The sequence below is a fragment of the Camelus dromedarius genome, chromosome 10 (genome assembly GCF_036321535.1).
Source record: "Camelus dromedarius isolate mCamDro1 chromosome 10, mCamDro1.pat, whole genome shotgun sequence".
In the NCBI taxonomy this organism is placed as follows: domain Eukaryota; kingdom Metazoa; phylum Chordata; class Mammalia; order Artiodactyla; family Camelidae; genus Camelus; species Camelus dromedarius.
The window spans coordinates 34830765-34850990 of NC_087445.1; the positions used below are offsets into that span (position 1 = coordinate 34830765).

General features: G+C 41.3%; 1 protein-coding gene across 4 annotated transcripts in view; it reads right to left on the reverse strand.

Annotated features, from left to right (window-relative positions):
* The window catches only part of DOCK8 (dedicator of cytokinesis 8), a 223457-nt gene that overhangs the window by 58883 nt on the left and 144348 nt on the right, over positions 1–20226 (reverse strand). For all 4 annotated transcript variants that reach the window (XM_031449810.2, XM_031449809.2, XM_031449812.2 and 1 more), the window contains 9 exons: positions 15691–15808; positions 14172–14242; positions 12949–13087; positions 12226–12327; positions 9155–9250; positions 8222–8456; positions 5556–5720; positions 4035–4204; positions 1267–1362 (listed from right to left, as the gene is read on the reverse strand). In XM_031449810.2, the coding sequence (XP_031305670.1) occupies positions 1267–1362; positions 4035–4204; positions 5556–5720; positions 8222–8456; positions 9155–9250; positions 12226–12327; positions 12949–13087; positions 14172–14242; positions 15691–15808 (1192 nt within the window). The remainder of the gene's footprint in view (positions 1–1266; positions 1363–4034; positions 4205–5555; positions 5721–8221; positions 8457–9154; positions 9251–12225; positions 12328–12948; positions 13088–14171; positions 14243–15690; positions 15809–20226) is intronic.

Here is a 20226-nt window from a genome sequence, read left to right on the forward strand (position 1 = left end):
GCTTACCAGGCAACACTGTTACAAGAACACCTTGCTCCAGAGGTTACAGAAAATAGGCAAGCAGCTAAGCCCTGTTTGCCTAGCCATTAAGGAAACACAATGGCTACACTTCCCTCTGAAATGAAATGATTCTCTTCTGGTCATAGAAATGACCAGAAACAAAATCAAAACAAGGCAATTGTACCCAGAAGAAATCAGGCCCTGCCAGAGGGAAGCCAGGCTGTAGACAATTCATGGTTCTTATGAAGGAAAATGGTACTTGTAATCAGTTATTGCAAAGCCCAAAGCTAAGATTTAGAGTAAGTGAAAAAATTATTTTCAGCACCTGGCCATATCTTCTTTCACTTCTCCTTTTAGAATTAACTCCTGGTCCCTCTCCCCAGACATATGGGGCCCAGATTACTGCCAAGTCTGGCACGCTGGACCCTGGCAAGACCTCCCCCCAAAGTCCAAAGTGAGCCTTTACATATCCCTGTGGTGTTAGCTATTGCAAATAGCTCCCTGTGTTATCCTTAAATTAGCATATTTACATTTTAATGGGGGTCTTGAAAGACACTCAGGACTTTAACTTAAGTAACTACTAAAATGCTGAGATTCATGGGTGCCTGGCAGAGGAGAAAACTTGGGGAAGACAGTTTTTTTTTTTTAAATCTCCCACTCCTTAGACCACACAGGATGTGACAACAATTGGAGAATTCTGTTAATATAGAGAACTGGTGAGCAGTTTAACAGCTAGTAAAGTCTTTGAACTCATTGGTAGGACCGATTAGAAAATTACAAGGAAGCTTTTCATGTCTGATACAGTACTGAAATAAATGATACCTAATTATTGCCATTCACTTTGTTGAGGATGAATCATCCCCAACTCTCCTTTTACTAAAAAAAGAAGCTAATGCGGTGGCTCTCAAAGTGTGGTTCCTGGACTAGCATCAGCTGGGAACTTGTCAGAAATGCAAATTCTTGGGCCCTACTACACATCTATTGAGTCAGACACTCTAGGGGTAGGAGACAACAGGTAGTTTTAACAAGCCAACCAGGTACTTCTGGTGCCTGGTAAGCTGGAGAACCACTAAGTTAGTAGGTACTTAGGTGGTCAAAAAATGGGGGGTATAGGACAGGGCTGCAAAAGTGTGTGTGCGTGCATGCGTGCGTGTGTATGTGTGTGTGTTAGGAGGGCAGGAACAAGGCAGGAGAGTACTTGATGGCATCTATTTTCATAACAGTGAGAGACGGGGCAAATTATCTTCACACTACCCTGCTCAGTACCTTCTTGCTGACTGGCCTTGGGGTTGTTGTTGAACTTGGAGCATCGTTATTGCCAGAGCAATAGTAAGACATTCGGTTGCAGCTGCGATCAGCAATCTGAAATACACAATCCATGGCTCAGCAGTCAACCAAAAGTGGTCCCCTGGAAAGATGAGTTAACTACCTGGAAGATCATAAGCTTAGAATTCATTGTTAACATTTTTTTTCCCTTTCTGTTTACAAAGGTAAAACAATTGCCAAAAATAAACATAAAACAAAGCAAAGGAAGTAAAGTTAACACCTAACTCTACTTGCTCCAAAATATTCACTGCCAACAGTTTGGTGGGTGGCCACCCATAGTTAAAATCTAGTTAAGAACCACAAGGTGCTGAATAGTCCCTTCAACTTTCTGAGTCCCTGGCTTAATTGGAAGAGCAGGAAAAAAATTGTGTGGGAACAGTGCCTCTCTGTGGGTTAGCATGGTACTGTACCCAGTCTCCTAAACACTGTAATAAATTGTCAAAAACAAAAACAAAAACAAAAACAAACCACTTCTGAAAGGAAGATCATGCTTGATTCTTCTAGCTGAACAAAATTTTCTACTCTTGCTATAAAATAACTAAAAAATTGTTAACCCAGTCCACATAGAAATTTAATATTTTTACTTTCATTAAAGGAAACCACAATAATCAAGGCTGTCAATAATAGCTGCTGACCACTTCTCCCCTCGGCATTCCAAAATGATGCTGCTTAAAGGGGACTTAAATACAGCACTGAACCACGGTGTGCTGGCAAATGCTCAATAACCAGCTCTCGGAGGGGAGGGGCCAATTTGCAGAATTTGTCAATTTCTGTGCTGTGAATGCTTCCATTGTGGCTGACTTCATGTTAACATGATATTACTGAATAGGTATTGGGAAGAGACGTGCAGTAACTAACCAGTGTATGGTATTTCCACCATACAGACACAATAGGCATAAAAAATCCCTGGAACGTAGATAATAGTAAAATGTAGTAAAATAATTAAGAAGGGATGACGTTTGAGTACTCTTTAAAGTGGAATAACTTTAGATTTATGGACAAGTTGCAAAGGTGGTACCGAGAGTTCTTAGATACCCTTCACCAAGTTCCTCTTAATGCTAATATCTTACATAACTACAGCACACTTGTCAAAACTGAGAAATTAACATTGGCACATTACTACTAACTAAATCACAGACTTTAGTTGAATTTCACCAATTTTTTCCATTGATGTCCTGTTCTGTGCCAGGATGCAATCCAGGATACCACATTGCATTTAGATTACCTTTGTTTTTCATGTAATTAATTTAATGGTTAGTTTCTGTAATTTAATTTTTAATCACATCCCTGTTTAACAACTGGTTCTGAAAATTTAACAGTCATCTCTCAGAAACTGGTATGAGTCAGCTCCAGCATATCCCTGTAAGTCAAAAAGGACAGATAGCAACTATTTCATATGATGCAACTATATATCATCAGAATCTCTAGATCTATAACTGATTCTTAAATTCATCCAGAGTTCAGAACCCCTACCGAGATAAGAAAATCAGGCTCTGGGCAGGAACTGACTTGCCCTTGACCACAGGGCTGGGTGGTATCAGAGCCGAGACCCAATCCTGGTCTCCAGACTCCCTGTCTCAAGTGGGTGATTTGTGTAAGAGGAAATGACGTCAAAACCTAGAGAGTTTCATTTATCTTCATCAGAGGAAATGACATTATTCTAAAAGCTTTGCCACCTTGAGGCCAAAGATAACTGGAAAGAAAATTTAGATGAAGAACCATGGAGCTTTGTGCACATATGAGAAACCACTGAATTATACACGAAAGGGGTGAATTTTATGGTATGTGAATTATATCACAATTTTAAAAATTCAAATGAGAGACATTCTACAAAATACCTGACCAGTACTCCCTAAAACTGTCAAAGTCCTCAAAACAAGGAAAGTCTGAGGAATTGTTCCAACCACAGGAACTAAGAACACATCACTACAAAATATAATGTGGTCTCCTGAGTGGGATTCTAGAACAGAAAAAAGACATTAGGGAAAACCTGAGGAAATCTGAATAAAATACAAAGTTTAGTTAATATTAATTACAGTCAATATTGTTCATTGTGACAAATGTGCCATTCTAATGTAAAATGTCAGTAATAGGGAAACAAGGTACTGAGTACACAAACAGTTTCTGTCATATAGTGATAATAATTCTATAAATCTAAAACTTTTACAAAATAAAACGATTATAAGAAAAAGTAAGGAATTCACAGAAGGAAAAGAATCTAGGGCAAGTCACCAACCCTCTCAGGATCTCAACTTTTGTTTATAAAATTTGACTTTGATCTTTGGGATTCTTACATGGGATAATCAATCTATGGATGTTAATGAAACTAAAAGGCAGATATTTAAAAATAAAACAAAATAAGAAAAACTTTCTAAGCATCAAAAACAGTTAAAGCTAATTTTTACCCCTTGCAAGTAAAACTCATGGTATTCACCAACTCTGTGGGGCTAAAACAGCTATGTTTGAAAAACTTCCCACCAGAGTTCAGTAACTCTGGGCAGACCCTCAAGTGCCAGTCTTGTCCCTGCATCTTTCAGAACAGTCTCAGTCACTTCAAAAGAAAAGAACAGTAATAAGTCGAAAGTTGAGCATCAAAACGTTTGACCAACACAGTAGGCAGCAGTAATGGTTGATTTTGTTATCTCTGCAAGTGTTAGTTAAAAATAAAAAAGCCCATGTCACTCTCCAGAGTTTGACATCTTCCTTACCTTTGAAGACATGATATTCTTAACTTCCTCATCTGCTGTGGAGTGCATCCCTGCGAGGTCTGGGTTACTGCTGCTCATCGCCCGGGCCTGTAGCAGTTTCGAACTCACGGCGGCAGCAGTTGTGCGTCCGTATGTGTGGTAGCGAGGGTCTGGGAGGGCAGTGGGGCCACCTGCACCCACCAGGTATAGACATGTCAACAGACAGGGGATCAGAGTCACTCACTGGGCTTGAGAAGGAACTGAAGAGGGATGGGGTAGACAGTGGAGTGGAAACCCACCAGATTAGGTTTTGGGATTAGGGTCTTTTTATCAAATGTCTAGGGGAGGCAATGTTTGTGGGGAAAGATAAGGTGTAAGGCAGTAGCGAGTGGTGAGGACTGTGGTAAAGTGGAAACACACGCCTCATCGAAAGGTAGGGGCTTCTCCTCTGCTCCAGCCTATTGTTGCCATGGGGAAACAGCCCATGAGGTTCTGATTTCTCAAGGCAAGCTGGAAATGTGGACATGCTTTATTTATTAATATTTAAGTGATGACAGCTTTATAAGTCATGCATTTCTGAGATTTGAGAATCCAAGGAATCATCTGAACCTTATGAGGATAAATACACACTATATATCAATGTTTTTTACCTTTAAGTATTTACATGTGTTCAAAGGCGATTATGTGAGTCTAGGAGATATTACTAGTATTTTTAAAAACTCAGTTGAAATTACAGGTTTACTTGAAATGAGGTTGCACAGACTAATGAAAATGCCAAGTTTTTTTGTTAGGGCCTGAAATTGTATTAACTTTTTGATGCTACTTTTTATACCATGCTGACCAGACATTCTGGTCGACTATTACCTATGTAAATAATTCAAAAGAGTAGAGAAATAAATGATCATTTCAGAAGTTTAGTTTGGGGTAAATGAGAAAAGGGATTCATTTTTTCATAATGAAAAGTTTAGGAGCCACTGCTGACCACTGCTATTGAATATATATTATTTTCCTAGAATCCTAGTCATCTGTTGTCACTTCCCCAGCTTTTTAAAAAAGAGATCCTTTAGCAGATACAAACTACTATATATAAAATAGATAAACAACAAGGTCCTTCTGAATAGCATAGGGAACTATATTCGATATCTTGTAATAACCTATAATGAAAAAGAATGTATATATATATAACTGAATCACTTTGCTGTATACTAGAAACTAACATTGTAAATCAACTATACTTCAATTAAAAAAAAGGAAATAAAAAAAAAGAGATCCTCAACTGAATCAGAAATGACCAACTGAGTAAAGATCAGTGAGGGATTATCAAGTAGGCAGAAAAAATAAGTGCTTAGAGTATAAAAAGGCAGGAAGAAAGCAAGAGTGAAAAATCTAGAAATAAGCTTTTAATTTTAGCATTCATGTAAGTTTTATATCATTCTGAAAAATAAAATTTAACTTTTGGCCTTTTAATTTTATTTTGAATTACGGGGCAGTGGAGTAGGGGTGAGGGTGCCTAGAAGACTCCCAGACTCAGGGCAATGTTACCTGACTTGGGCACGTCCCTCTGCGGCTCCGGAAGGCGGAAGACGTAGTGCACATAGGAGGCCAGCAGGCAGTTCCTCCCATGCTGGTCCTTGCCCAGGCTCTTGCTGTTGTGCAGACTGTTGGCGGTGGCCACCACGGACTCAAAGGCAAACTGGGAGAAGTTAGCTGAGGAACAAAGAGGAAGATGGGTGGTCCCACAGTGGGTCCTTAATGAATCCGAGGTGCAACATTCGGACAAGGAGTCCCGACCACTGACCAACTGAACCAGGCTGACCAAGATGGTGGCCTGGGGCAGGGTGAGTTGTAGTAAGCCCCCGCCTGCTGGCTCTGCTTACTGTAAATGACTTCACATTTCCTCCTTCTGTCAGAGCTGTGGTTTTTCAGGACAAAGACATGAGCCTGTGCAGACATCCTCTCCTGTCTAAACCATGCTGGAAACTGGTGCTATTTAGTGCACCTAGGACCTTGTCAGAAATGTAGAATCTCAGGTCCCACCCGAGACTGACTGAGTCAGAATTTGCATTTTAACAAGATGCTCAGATGATTCTTATGCACACTGTGGTTTGCAATGGGCTGTTGCACAACACAAATTCTTGCACAGATTAATCTAAAAACGTATGTGTATTATGTCATTCCCCATAGTGAACCCATACAACAATGCTGCACCCTATACACTCTCTTGTTCAGAAGCTCCAAGCCCTCCACAGTTTGGTTCCATCCTACTTAGTCAACCTGGTACCCCTTTCTGCTCAAATTCAACTTCCTTAAAATACAGCAATCATTATATTGTCCTCATCACTTCTGCTTCTCTCCTCTGCAATTTTACTCGTGCTTGTTTCCTTACCTTGAAAGCCCTCCTGGCTTCCACCCACAAAATCACTCCAACCCTTTGAGCCTTGACACAATCCCACTTCCTCCACAAAGCCTCTAACGTCACTCAGTACAGGGCTTAAGTGACACCCAATCACAAGATTATTTGGCAGTTTCCAGTGGTAAACCGCATCCCTCTGATAGGCTGGAAGCCTTTCCAGGGCAAAGTGCATTTCTCATACTTTCTTGTCTCCCCACTGTGCCCTCCATGGTGTCTGACACAGATAAGTCCCAAGTAAGAGGCTTGGAGATTAAGTGCCTCTACCTGTTCTGCCTGTCCCAACACCCCATCCCAAATGTCAGTGCAAAACGTGTGAATGAATGTTTTGTCTGGTGATGAAGTTTATATTCCACAGAAAGAAATCTAGGTCTGGTAGAGATGGCCACTTGGCAGGAATCCAGCTGGAGAGGCAATAGCTACATGAGTGACAAGTCAGCCTACAACGCAGGATGTTTTCTCTGTGGAGCCACAGAAGATGCATTCCAGGACCCAGTGCAAACCGAGGGATTCAGAGGTCATGCTCTTCCCTGGTTCTGAAGTCTCTCCGGTGTGTCCCAGACTACAAGTTCTTACTTCTCCCCGCCAACTTACTCATATTCCATAGCGCAACAGTGTTGATTCCTTCTTTTCTGACACTCCTGGAAAAGTGTCTTTGGACACTTTTTTCCTCAACTACTCTTTCACTGTGAACCAGACACTCTGGTGCTCTGCTTTTGCCAGTCTCATCTCAGTGTCCCCACCTTGACTTCTTTTCCTCTACCCCTACTTCAAAGCAATCTCAAATATAATCTTCTTTCGGGGGGTGGGCTGCTCCTTCTTTCTCCCAGAGGGATGTCTTCAACCCCTCCAAAAATATTTAGCTGTGTTCCTTTGAGGACTTGTGTCCTGTGCTGCTGCTCTTTGCTGTAAGTCCTCTGGGTTCTGATATGCTCTTGGTTACTATTGCAAAGCCCACTACTCTTAGCACACACAGTACTGGGATCACAGATGGTACCCAAAGGTATCTACTTGGGCTGGAGAGCACAGAATAATACGAGCCCAGCTGAAAACTGTGTCAAACAAAGATGCCCTACAGCAGCCAGTCCATCTCTGCAGGAGTTGGAAGAACCACTGGACCCAGGTCTTACGGGACATTATTTTCAAATAAAGTCTTACCCAGTGTATTTCATGTTCATTTTTTCAAAAGTAAGATGGGTGTTTGCCAGGGGCAGAGGGGAAGGGTGAGCGGGTTGACTACTAAGGAGTATGGGGTTTCATTTGAGCCTGATGAAAATGGTCTGGAATTAGACACTAGTGACACTTGCATTACCTTGTGAATATACTAAAAACCACTAAAGTGTATGCTTTAGTGAACTTTATGGTATGTGCATTACATCTCAATAAAAAAGTGATCATTTGAACTTCAGTTGAGAGAGCTCCTTTCCTTCCATTGAATATGGGTTGTCTTACTTCTTTAAAACATCGCATTTCCCTGTTGGTCAAGTGAACAAAGGTATCTTAGAGGTAAAAGAAATCTGTCAATTACTAGGAATGGAATTGGAAAAACTGCCTACAATCATTCAATACATTTATTTTAAACAACTGTAATTTTAAGCATCCTGTATTACTGTTTCTTTTCTTTCTTTCTTTAACATCCAGGGAGTCTCAGAAAAACAGCACTGGACGTGGCCTCCCTTGGACTCACATCCTCAGTAGGAAAGGAAGATCACACCATTCCTGCTCCTGGGACTTCTGGGAAATCATGTTTCATAAAACGAGGCCCTGCCTGTCTCCTCCGGCCCCCCGGGCCCCCTACCTGTCTGGCCAGCAATGACCATGGGCTGCACAAACAGCTGGAAGAGCTTGTCCAGCATCAGGTGCAGGAAGAGCACGAGGGGCTCCAGGCGGGAGGAGTTCAGGCAGATGATGCTGAGCTTCAGCTCGTGCTCTAGTGTTGACTCACTGATCTTCTGGTCCAGCACGCGGATGGGGAAGGTCACCTGGCTCTCCAGGGAGTGGCAGAGGATGAAGAACTTCTCCAGGTGGTTGTCCTGGGAAGGCAGACGGCAGGTCTCGTGGGTCTTGGCCCCTCACCGATGGATTCACAGACACAATCAAACCACCCCTTCTAGGCAGAAACTCTTACTCCGTGTTTCAGATCTTATGTTCTAAGACAGGGATGTTTCAGACCCCAGTTGTGAGCTTCTTTGTAGGGTGATATGCACCAAATAGAGCCTCTCAAAAATTGTTAACTGAAGAAAAATAATGTGGACTCTGATGTTTTCTGTGAGCTGAGACAAGCAAACACACTGTCAGCACAGGGGTCTAAGCAGATGCAAAACTCAGACAGTGGCAGAAAAAGGAGGGGAAGAAGAATTAAAAAAAAAAAAGAAAAGAAAAAAAGCTGGAGAAATGGCAGAATTGCAAGAATTACAGAGGGAAATGAGACAGCAGCAGGAAAGTGTTTAAATGAAGTCTCTCCACAAAATTTCTCAGCCAACAGGGCAGGAACCAGATTCCCTCACTTAGGTGCTCATCATTTTTATATAGTCTTTCTATTTAGACAACAAATAACATCTGAACAGGCTTGCAACATCCCACAAAAAACTAAGGATGATTTTTGTTTTATCCATCACAAAGATTTTCGTTGATTTTTTAATTGGACTGTCCTTAGAGGTTTCTCTGCTGTAGCCTGTCTTCACTATTAGCCTTATGGCTCTGATTTGAACTTGACCTTGATGCTCCTTACCTGGGTGTGAACAGAAGAAACAGCTTGCACTTCAATATTGAATACTCCCTTGTGTCCTTCAGCCCACTTAATGGGTGGATTCTGTAAAGGGACTTTCTGTGTTAAAAGGAAATAAGGAAAACAAAGTTAGCAATTCGGTTCCCTTTTCTGATTACTAACAAGCAGAGCAAAGCGACTTGACTGTAAATGTCAGGGTTTTACAAATATAAAACTCCCTGGAAAACTAATGTAACTGGCTTTGGAGTTAGGAGCTCTGGGTTCAAGTTCAGTTCTGCATCAAACTAATTATTTTTACTTAGAAAATTTTTTTAAATTAATTTTTTAAAATGGAGGTACTAGGGATTGAAGCCAGGACCTCATGCATGCTAAGAACATGCTCTACCACTGAGCTATTCCCTCCCCCTATTCTGACTTTGACAAGTCAATGAAACTCTGGGCCTTTGTTTTTTCATGCTGAAAGCAGGGGTTTGAATTGAGTGATCTGTCTTTAAACTTCCACCCAGCAATGATAAACTTTGATTCTAGGAACAGAAATAAAGCAATATCTCAGTGATTTTCTAATTAATCAGGGATGTCAAGACAAAGCACAGAATATCTTTTACAAGACCTGAAATCTTATTGTGTTTGAGCGCCTGCAGTTACTCTCCCTTTTAACAAAATGTTTCCAAGTAGCAGAAGAAAATGTTTCCTTCTAGGCTCCTGCTTTAATCACTCAAAATGACTCTTTGATACCATTTATATATCAATAGCCCTGCAGTTCTTAGAGACCATTTCTTGCCTTCAAATCCACTGTAACTGTCATCTCTAGAGACATCATACAGTGTTGAGTGAGGCACCCAGGCTGACCCAGACACAGGAGTGTGGACTTTGTGTCTCCCATTTTAACAGAGGAAGCAGGCTGTACTTGTAGGGGTAGGATGTGTGCTTGGGGTGGGGACCTTTGGAATTATCTCAGAGTCATAAACTGGGACCCAAAGCTGTATCCAACCCAGACAAGTGCGGTTTGGCCCAGCGTTGGAAACTTTGTTGAATTCGTTGTCAAAATTTGAAAGTCAGACAATTTCACGTGAAAGGGTACTTTCAAACTGCTTTTGAGACTGGGAGATACAATAACACTGGTCTTATATTCCAGCATGGGATCTACGGAATGTAGGAGTGGCTGGTACCTTCCATGGGCAGGAACAAATTCCACCAGGACCTGGCACTCGCTGTTAATGAGTCTGACTCTTGGGACACTGGAATTTGTCATCTTTGATCTAAAGGCAACGCTATCCACTAAAAACATAATATGAGTCATATGTGTCACTTAAAATTTTCTAGTAGCCACATTAAAAAAAACCTTTTAAAAATGTGATAATTTTAATACTATTGAACCCAATATAGCCTAAAGATTATTGTTTTAATATGTAATCAATGTAAGAAATTATGAATGAGATATTTTACATTCATTTTTCTCTTCTTAGTCTTTGAAATCCAGTTTGTATTTTATTCTTACAGCATATCTCAGTTTGAACTAGTCATATTTTAATAGCCTCATGTGGCTAATGGCAACTGTACTGGACAGTTCAGGTCTAAAAGATATCAGGAGAAGCTGAGGGTATATTGATGAAGATAGTTTAGGGTAAGTAGGAAAAAGGAACTAATATTTACTTAAGCATTGAATTTATTACTTGATATGCATTGTATCATTTAATGTTCACGGCAACCTTACAGGCAGGTAACACCCTTACTCAGAGAGTATAAGCAACTCACTCATGTTCACATAGCTAGGGCATGGGAGAATCTGGATTTTTGGATCCAGTTTTGGTTGTCTCCTAACCTAAGTTCGTTCTGCAGCATTAAGAAGGGAATTGGATGTTCTAGGAAATTAGAATGTGCAGCTTGATGATGAAAAGGTGGTTTTGAGGGCTTCAGCAAGGGTCTATGTGTCCAAATCACAATCAGGGAATATCTGTGAACAACTCAGGTTGATCTTAGGTGGTTTTGAGGAGAGCAGTTTTGATCTAAAGCCAGGCATTCCTCTGTGGCCCACAGTAAAGGAAGCTTCTCTCTTCAGGGTGAAAAAGAAAATAGAAAGTGGAATGGGTGATGGGTAGTCGGAGTAGAGAAGAAATTTCACTCTAAAGGTAGAACAAAATTCAAATTCTTAGGAAATTTTTCAACTGAAATTTGCAAGGAAAACAAAAGAGATGAATGGGGAACCTATAGATTAAATAAGAGTCTTAAAAGACATAGCAACAATATGTATGAACCTTATCTGGATCCTGCTTCACAAACAACTGTAAAAAAAATACATCTATGAGATAATTGGCAACTTGATCACTGACTGGATATTTGAAGATATCAAGGAACTATTACTAATTTTTAAGAAGTGACAATGGTATTGTGATGGTTTCAAAAAAGAGCCCTTATGAAATGATATGATGTCTGGGATTTGCTTCAAAATAATACTTATTGATGTAAACCTGCACCAATCAGACTGAGAAGCATGGGAGCTGGTGCAGTCAGAATGGAGGGTTCACGGGGCTCTCTGTAAATGGGTGGGTTGCCCAGAGTGGGTGGGCAAGAGGCAGCACAGGAAACAGGGTGAAGGAAAGGACCATTGACATTGGGATCTTTAGAGGAATAAAAGCCCTAAATCCCTCTAGGGACCGTGCCAACTGACCCTGAGGAGAGACGGACGGAATCTGGCACGGGAACCTTTGGTAAGGATCGGTGCCGGGAGCAGCTGTTGTCACAGGTGGGCTCTATCTGCTTCCCCTTTAATAACATGTTACTTTGTAAATCCTTTTGTGGTAGATAATGCAAGGTAATGCTGCCTGGGTACTGGCTGCATCTACCAAACCTTTTGAACTGGTGACAGTCCAAATGAATGAGGTCCCACAGCCAGGTATTTCTCCCATCCTATCAGGACGAGGTGCTCTCAGAAAACACCACGTGCTCACAGATGACTGCTCCCAACAACATGTTGAGCATCCCTGGTCATGTTTAAGGGGATGAGAAGTGGGTCTGGAGAGGTGGACCAAGACCACGGCTAGACAAGAAACAGCTACGGCCAGCTTGCTGCTTACCTCTGCAGAGTGCATGGAGTAGTTGGGTGGCAGCTTTTCCAAGGCAACTGGGAGACAGTAGGATCCAGTTTGAAGACGTTCATTTAAGAGAACTGGCAGCCACTGAAACAGATGATGTAAAGAATAAAATGGCATTTATTACAGCATATAATTCTGGCAATTTATCTAGTTCACAATAATCAAATGCAACTAAATAATGATTAGGTATTGACCAGGGCTGTTTTGGGGCAGTAATTTCTGTCAAGTTCTTTGCATTTTAAATTCCCTGAGAGTTCCTGAGATGGTAATGTCAATGATTCACTGCTTTCAGAGCCAAAGTAGTAGCATTTTTCTTTCTAGCCAATGTTTGTGTGTGTCTGGACAACATCAACGTTTACTTTACCTTTTATATATTGTAAAGAGATAACTTTTTCCCCTTGGAGAAAAAAGAGCTATTTTTATGTGTGAAGCATATATGTAAAATTTAGAAATAATGGACACAGCAATGCTTTTTTTTTAAGAAATGAGGATTCTTTCAATATTTGTCACAACTAGCTTTTGTTTCTGAAATTTGTCACTTGCTAAGTCAAGTCATCTCTGCTCTTTGCTATCATCTGGTTTGCCACATTTTGCTACTTCTGACAGGAAAAAAAGCAAGTGAATAAAATTGAGCTGTTTATCTCTGCAGGGACCTCGGAGGCACCATCAACCTCAGTGTGAACCTGCAAGTGGAAAACAACTCACTGAATATCCCAGGAGACTTTCGACAGAGTTTCCTTGCTTCTGCTGACAGCTGATATGATAGAAGGTGAACAGGAGGTGGTGACTGACTGTGAGCTTAGCAGGGAGCTTAATTTTCACTTCTTCGTAGAAGTCAGGAGACCTGTTTCAAAAGCACATTACACACAAATAACTTGTAGCAAGAATGATGGCTTCTCTGACTATAAACTGTAACATCACGGGCCCTTTGCCCCTCAGAACTGGCCTGCTTGGTGCTTTGCTTTTCATTTTACATCAGTCTGCTCCCAAGCTGGATGTTCTTGAGACCAAGCTCCTGTCACTGGATTCATTTCACTTACATAAGGCTACTTACAAACTAAAAGCTTTGTCAGGAGGAAAAAAAAAATCCCTGCACACAATGGGAAAATCCAACAATTTAATCTGCACAGGGGATGAGGCTCGGAGTCTGCTGTGACTTCCTTTTCTATCTCTACCCCAAGAACAGGGACTGGCTCATGGCCGGCACGCATCAAAGGATTTTGGGGAAATGAATGATGCAGGAAGGAAAGGGGACCTGATTTTATTGAATTATGAAGTCCCAAGTAGTTTACTAAGGGCCTCATGTACTTTACTCATTTAATCCTCATTGCAATCCAGGAGGGTGGGTTCAGAGAGGTACTTAAATGGGCCAAGGTTATCGGGCCGGGACCAAACCCAAGTCCACCTGACTCTCTACAGATGTTGCTCCCCTACCTGGAAATGTGAATAACAGTTTAGACCCTATTCTGTGACTCAATTTACCTACATAAAAATGAGTGTTCCATTTCTCCTTTGGTCAACTCAAATCTTCTTCAAGCAGGTAGAGGTGTAGGTGTGGAGTGGTGTGTAGAAGACAAGGAGACAGAGCAAGGAGGGCTAGATTTGGTTTCTGGCCCCTTCAGTATCTCAAGGCAAGGCAAGAAATTAATTTCTTTATGTAACACCATAAAATCTTTCTGTATAGAAGAATAAAAGGTTCCAGAAAAGTCAAAACAATACTAGGTTCTTAAAGACATCTTCTCCCAGTTACAGTTAATGGTAAAAAGTGTGTGTCTCCAACACAGAATCAGGGAACTGGCATGGATTTCCTCTCTACCCTAGTCCCTGAATTATAAAAACTGTTGGGAGGAATCACCTAAAGGGTTCAGAAAAGCCAGGAGATAAGGAAACAATCTTGGCATGTGTTTAGAGCTCTGAAATATACTTACTTGTTATGGTATGTAACGGCTGTGTACACTTCCTGCAAAAATTCAGGCCCGTTGGATTTTCCAAAGATGACCTGTTCACCAGTATAGAAAGGGCCAAGTTAATTGTGATATTTGGGTAAATCATATCAACTATTATCAGTCCAATAGGATGTTCTGGTCTCACAGAGCTGCACTTCGTATATTAAGAATGCTGAGTCCTACAACTGGCCCAACTGCACATTGATGCAGGAGAACTGGCTATGAAGGGTCAACTGAGATCCCAAAGGGCTACAAGTTTCTGGGACTGGGAAACCAGTGCCCCCGACTCTGCCTCTGCTGGTAGGTCTGCACAACATGACATAGTTTTGCCCTTAATGAGAGATCCCTGGTCTAGGCTCTTTCCCTTGGTCACTTGGGTTATCAGGACCTTTGCTGGCCACACATTTATGCTATTGAGAAAAAGTCACCTCCCTGGGCCTGATTCAGCCATAAAGACACATGATTTCACAAGTGGATTCACTTTTGGGTAAAGAAAAAAGAACCCTCCTTACTAGATGCAGTACTGCCCACGCCAGGTCCCAGCGCTTGGTGAGTGGAGGACAGGCTGGAATTTGGCCCTGACTCACCCCACACTGGGTACCTTGGCTACCATCAAAATCTGCACAGCTGTACCTGGCTGTCCTGGAGGACCTGTCAGGGGCCAGAGCAGAGAGAATGGGGTGGGCGGTTCCTCCTCTAGGATTTCTTTCCCACCACCATTGCAAGAGGACACCTTGCAGTGGGAAGTAGGTGGGAAATTAGGAAGATAGAAAAAAAAAAAAGGTAGATATTTGAACAAAGGAAGAACTGGAAAAAAAATGACTTCACTAGAAAGGTATATTAGCTGAATTCTATGACTTAAAGAAAATAACAGTAGCTAACCACCCAACTTATTTAATGGCAAACAGTTAAAATAATTCAAATTCTGGCATTCTGGGTTCCTTAGAGAACACTGTATTATGTATTTATCATTTGATTTATATTTTGTGTCAGGATGAAGATCCACTCCTAAAGGTGCTGAGATGACGTGTGTTTATCATCACCGGGCAGTACTTCATATTCATGTCTAGTTGTGGATCAGGGCTTGGGTACGTGCGTCCTGCAGTACATCTGGAAGTACATACAGCAAACGTGGCTGATGCCTTGGGCCCATCTCTCTACTTAGGGTGGAGGGCTGTTAGGGTGGTGTGGAGAGAATACATGATATTTTTCAGTTCTCTAAAATGATCTGCACTTTCAAACTTGACAGCTCACTGTGGAATAATTTAGGAAAGAGGCTTTCACATTAGACTGGCCCTGTTTCCCCATCAGTATCCTGGGACCAACACTGGACCAGCTTAAAAAGCCTCTGTACTTTCGGGGTAGTGCTGGCCTGAATCAATACACACTGTCGTCTTAGACAAGGAAAGAAAGCTGAGGAGCCCTGGAGTCTGTCTGCGTGAATTGACAAGGGACGTTCAGCCCACCCTGGTTGGAGGCAAATGTTTATTTCCCTCTTTACCGGCATAGCATTGCTGGCATCCTCTCCACACATAAACTGGATTTTTATTGTGATGTTCCGGGCAGATGCTAGCTTGTTAGCAAAGTTCAGCCTCTGTGGGTAGACATAGAGAAGGTTTCTGGGAAAAAAAGCAAAAGATGAAGAACCAATCAGTAAGGTCTAGAGTTTATTTTAACCAAGTTCTTCAGGGAATGCTAACGCCTGCACACATGAAGTGATCGTTTTGAATGAGTTTCTCCTTTCAGAAGGGAAGTGTTTTCGGAGGCAAGAGTGAGTCAGTGTTGATGCTTCCTCTTGAGCTGCAGTCATCTGATAATAACCCACACTGCTCTCTGTTTTGTGACACATGAAGAGGTATCTGCTGCTGCTGAGAAAGTCTTAATGCCTTGCAGTGTGAAATTCTGCCTATAGGTAACAATATGTCTGATACAAAGATAAGAAAGCAAAAAAATATCACTCATATGTGGAATCTGAAAAAAGAAAAAAAGAAAGAGGAAGACACTAATCAACTTACCTACAAACAGAAACTGGTTCACAGACATGGTAAACAAACTTATGGTTACCTTGGGGAAAGGGGGTGGGACAGGATAAACTGGGAGTTCAAGATTGGCAAACAGTAACAACTATATAAAAAAAAGATAAAAAAGAAATTATTTCTGCATGGCACAGGGAACTATATTCAATATTCTAAAATAATCTATAATGAAAATGAATATGAAAATGAATGTATGTATGTGTATGACTGCAACATTATGCTGTACCCAGAAATTGACACATTGTAGCTGACTATACTTTAATTTTAAAAAATTATACTTAAAAAAAAAGATTCAGCTCATCTTAAACAAAACTCATGGCCATAAATGATGGCCTAATTTCATTTCTCCTCTTTCTCTTTTTTCTTTCTAATGTTTATGTAGTAGTTTCAGTTTCTTATTGGCATGACGTTCTGTATTGTTTTGACTTTCTTTTCTCATCTAAGATGACAGTTCAAACCTCCAAGCCCAATTAGCTGCATAACAATAACACAACCCTATGAATAATATATCCATCTACTCAACAACTATAGGACAGGTACTAGGCTGACTACAAATTTGTATATTTTTCTTTCTATTTGCATTATTACTAGTATAATCCACTAAAAGGTAAGCTCCATAGGGCAGGGATTTTTATGTGATGTTTTTGATTCACTGATATATCTTGAGCAGCTAGAACAGTACCTGGGTGCTAAAAAAATACTTGAATAAATGAACAAATAAATGCCTATACTTTCAGTTAATCATATTCCTGAATTAAAGAAACAACAGTGATACTGACATTTATATAGTACTTATCCTAAGTCAGGCAATGTTCCAAATACTTCATATGTATTAGTTTGTTTAGTTTCTCACAATTATCCTGTAGGTAGGTACTATTTTCATGGCATCACCCCCACATCACAAATGAGGAAAAAATGAGATAGAGATGTTAAATAACGCCCCAAATCATATAGGTTGGAAATGACAATCAGGAATTGAAGTCAGGCAGTCTGGATCCAGAAGTACGCTCTTAACCTCTAAGCTATATTCCCTCAGGTAAGACTCCCATTAAATATGATAAGAATGGTCTTTTCAGACTGTTATTTATGACATCTCTCAGAGACAAGCTCACCTTAATTTTCTGGATCCCATCAACAGTACGCCAAAAGCTGATTCAATTCGTTAGTGTCATGTTCTCTGGGAAAGTGTCTTGTCCTCCTCACTCTTGGACCACAGTTGTAACTCCTGAGTAACACGTTCTCCCAAACAGATACGTTCTTGCCCCAAAGGCTTCAAGACGACAAAACAACCTTTGTGTGAACTAGACACCAGGAGGGCAGTGACCAAGAAGGAGGTTCAGGTGACCAGATTTCCTGTGAATATTTTCGTAAAACTTTACAAGGATTTGCATATGAATCAATACCAGGGTTTCTTAGCCTCACCACTAGTGACATTTTGGACTGGACAATCCTTGTTGAGGGGACTGTCCTGTGTACAATAGGATGTTCAGCAGCATCCCTGGCATCTACCCACTGGATGTTAGCAGTATCTCCCCCTACTCAGTTGTGACTATCAAAAATGTCTCCAGACATTGCCAGATGTCCCCAGGTGGAGCAAAATCACTCCCATTTGAGAATCAGTGAACTATATATGTGAATTTGTGCATTACAGATCTATACAATTATACCTGGCAAACATCCTATCTTTAATAGATATAGTCAATGCCACCTACTGGGTCCATGCTCACGTGTAAAGTTTGTTCCATTGGAACAAGTCAATGTAAAGTCAATATTCAAGTATGAGGCAGAAGAGGAAACATTTTAATATTTGATTTATGAGATATGGGGTAGTCAGGGACTGGAAAACCAAAAGAGAAAGACTAGGCTGACACTGACTCCATTCTCCAGCTCTAACCTCTTCATTGTGATAACCACAATGACCCTCCCTCTGTGTGTGAGTGCACGCATGTCACGAAAATGGTCTTTTTGGACCAGTATTTGCATAAATCCATGAATTTACTCCATGGCTTTTCCTTGCTACGACAATATCCACAGTTACAACACTAATAACCACAACCTTGAACAAGACCAAATGAATGGGCTGAGTGGACCTGGGTCTGATGGATATGCAGACTGACCCAAGGAAATAATTTGGTTCCAGATGTACAAATAAAGCAGGAGCCATGTTACAAAGCTAATGTGCAAGGGAGAGCCATTGAGAGTATTCTTGTGAACTACCAGGGACAGGTGGGTTCCTGCTCAGAACCTCTGTTCTGGTATGGTAAAAGGATGTGAGGAAATCTCTGACCATTTTGAAATAGGAGCAACCCTCAGAGCTAAGTAGATAGGAGATTAGAGGGGCCAGTAGTGGGAAGCAGGCCTTCTTTAAAAGAAAAATCACATGCCATAATCTAGCTTCACTTTCAGAGTGAGTTTGAAATTTGATTTTGTAATCTGTTTCATACAATTTATCGTTGTTAGCAGCAAAGATACTTATTTCACTGATTGTCATAAAACCTTTAGTCTTACACCAGGTATCAAGCTAAGGCTAATTCCATTAGCCTGGTGGGCAGTGAAAACCACACCACAAACCAGTGTGGTCCAGCCTGTTCTACAGAACCTCTGTAAAACGTTAACAAGTGTGTGGGGAAGTGGAGGGGGGTAGCTTATCAAATGCTACTGGGAAAGACTGGGGTAAACCAACCTAAACAGGCCAATGTGCCTTGAGAATTGCTTAGAGGGGGAGAGATTCTGATCCTTTCCCCAAATGTTTTGACCTCAGAACTCATTTCATTGATTTCTTCTTTCACAGTATACTTCATAAGTCTAATATTCTGAGAAATCACTTGGGAAAACATTAAAATAAACTTTGGCTACAGAGGAACATTCCACATCAAAGAAGGAAACATTAGAGCACAAGGATTCTCTACTGAAATATCCTGCACAATAATAAATGCTCTCAGGTATTCCAGAAAAGAAAAGGATACTTGGAATATTGTGTGTTCTACCAAGAACACACAGGAGCCACTATTTTGCATGTGCAAGTTCAAAAGCCATGGAGGCAAATGAATAGGATTTCCTATGTCTTACTTTAGTCTCTCTAGACTGGGCAATTCACTGGAGGCTGAATGGGGGTGACACCGTGCTGGGAACAGATTTGAGTTGTTCTGTCCTTTGACCTCTCCAGGCCACTCTGCCTACTGGATTGTAGCATCATTGCCCTGGCATCGTAGCAACTGGCACACACATTTCCCTTTGCCTGATAGTCTCTGTTTCCAGCTCTTTCTAGACACCATCTTACCCACTTATTGAACTCTGTTTTAATAGAGTCATAACTGACTGTGAATGGTCATGTGAACTGACTACTTCCTATATTCAAGTGAAAAAGAAGATAAATGTGAGAAAATGATTTCAACAAAGGGAAAAGAATTAAATTTAGATGATGGGCAGAATACTCAATGAGCTTCAAATGTCAGTGACATGTAGGTGGCCTCCCCAGGAAAAAGATGACAGACCATGGATGACACAGTGAAGGGATTCGTATAGAATCCTGGGGTGTGCCAACTGGGAGGCACCTCGCCTGAGCCCCAGCTTTTATCAATGAGAAGCCAAGGCCATGAGAGGTGAAGTGACAGTGCACTCTGGGAGTTAGCTAAGGAGTGGGCACAGGATCCAGTTTAGTACTGTTTCGACTCCACAACATGGCTGTCTCAGTGATGCCTTCCAAATCTGCCTTTGTCAAACTGGGGGAGCCCAATTTCGATTCAGGTAGATATAGCTGAACCTCAGATGCCATCAGGAGAGGCCGTGGAACAGTGGAAGGAGGCAGTTCACAGATGGGATGCGGGGATATGTGTGAGGTGGATATCCCTTTCTGCTCACCCTTGTTCACCTCCGCTGCCACCACTCCTATCGGCAGAGCTGATGTTTATGGAGTGGCTATGTCGGGGAGTGGTTCTCTGAAGCCAGAGAACCGGCCTTGGGCAAGTTACTTAGCTTTTCCAAAGGCCCAGCAGGCTTAA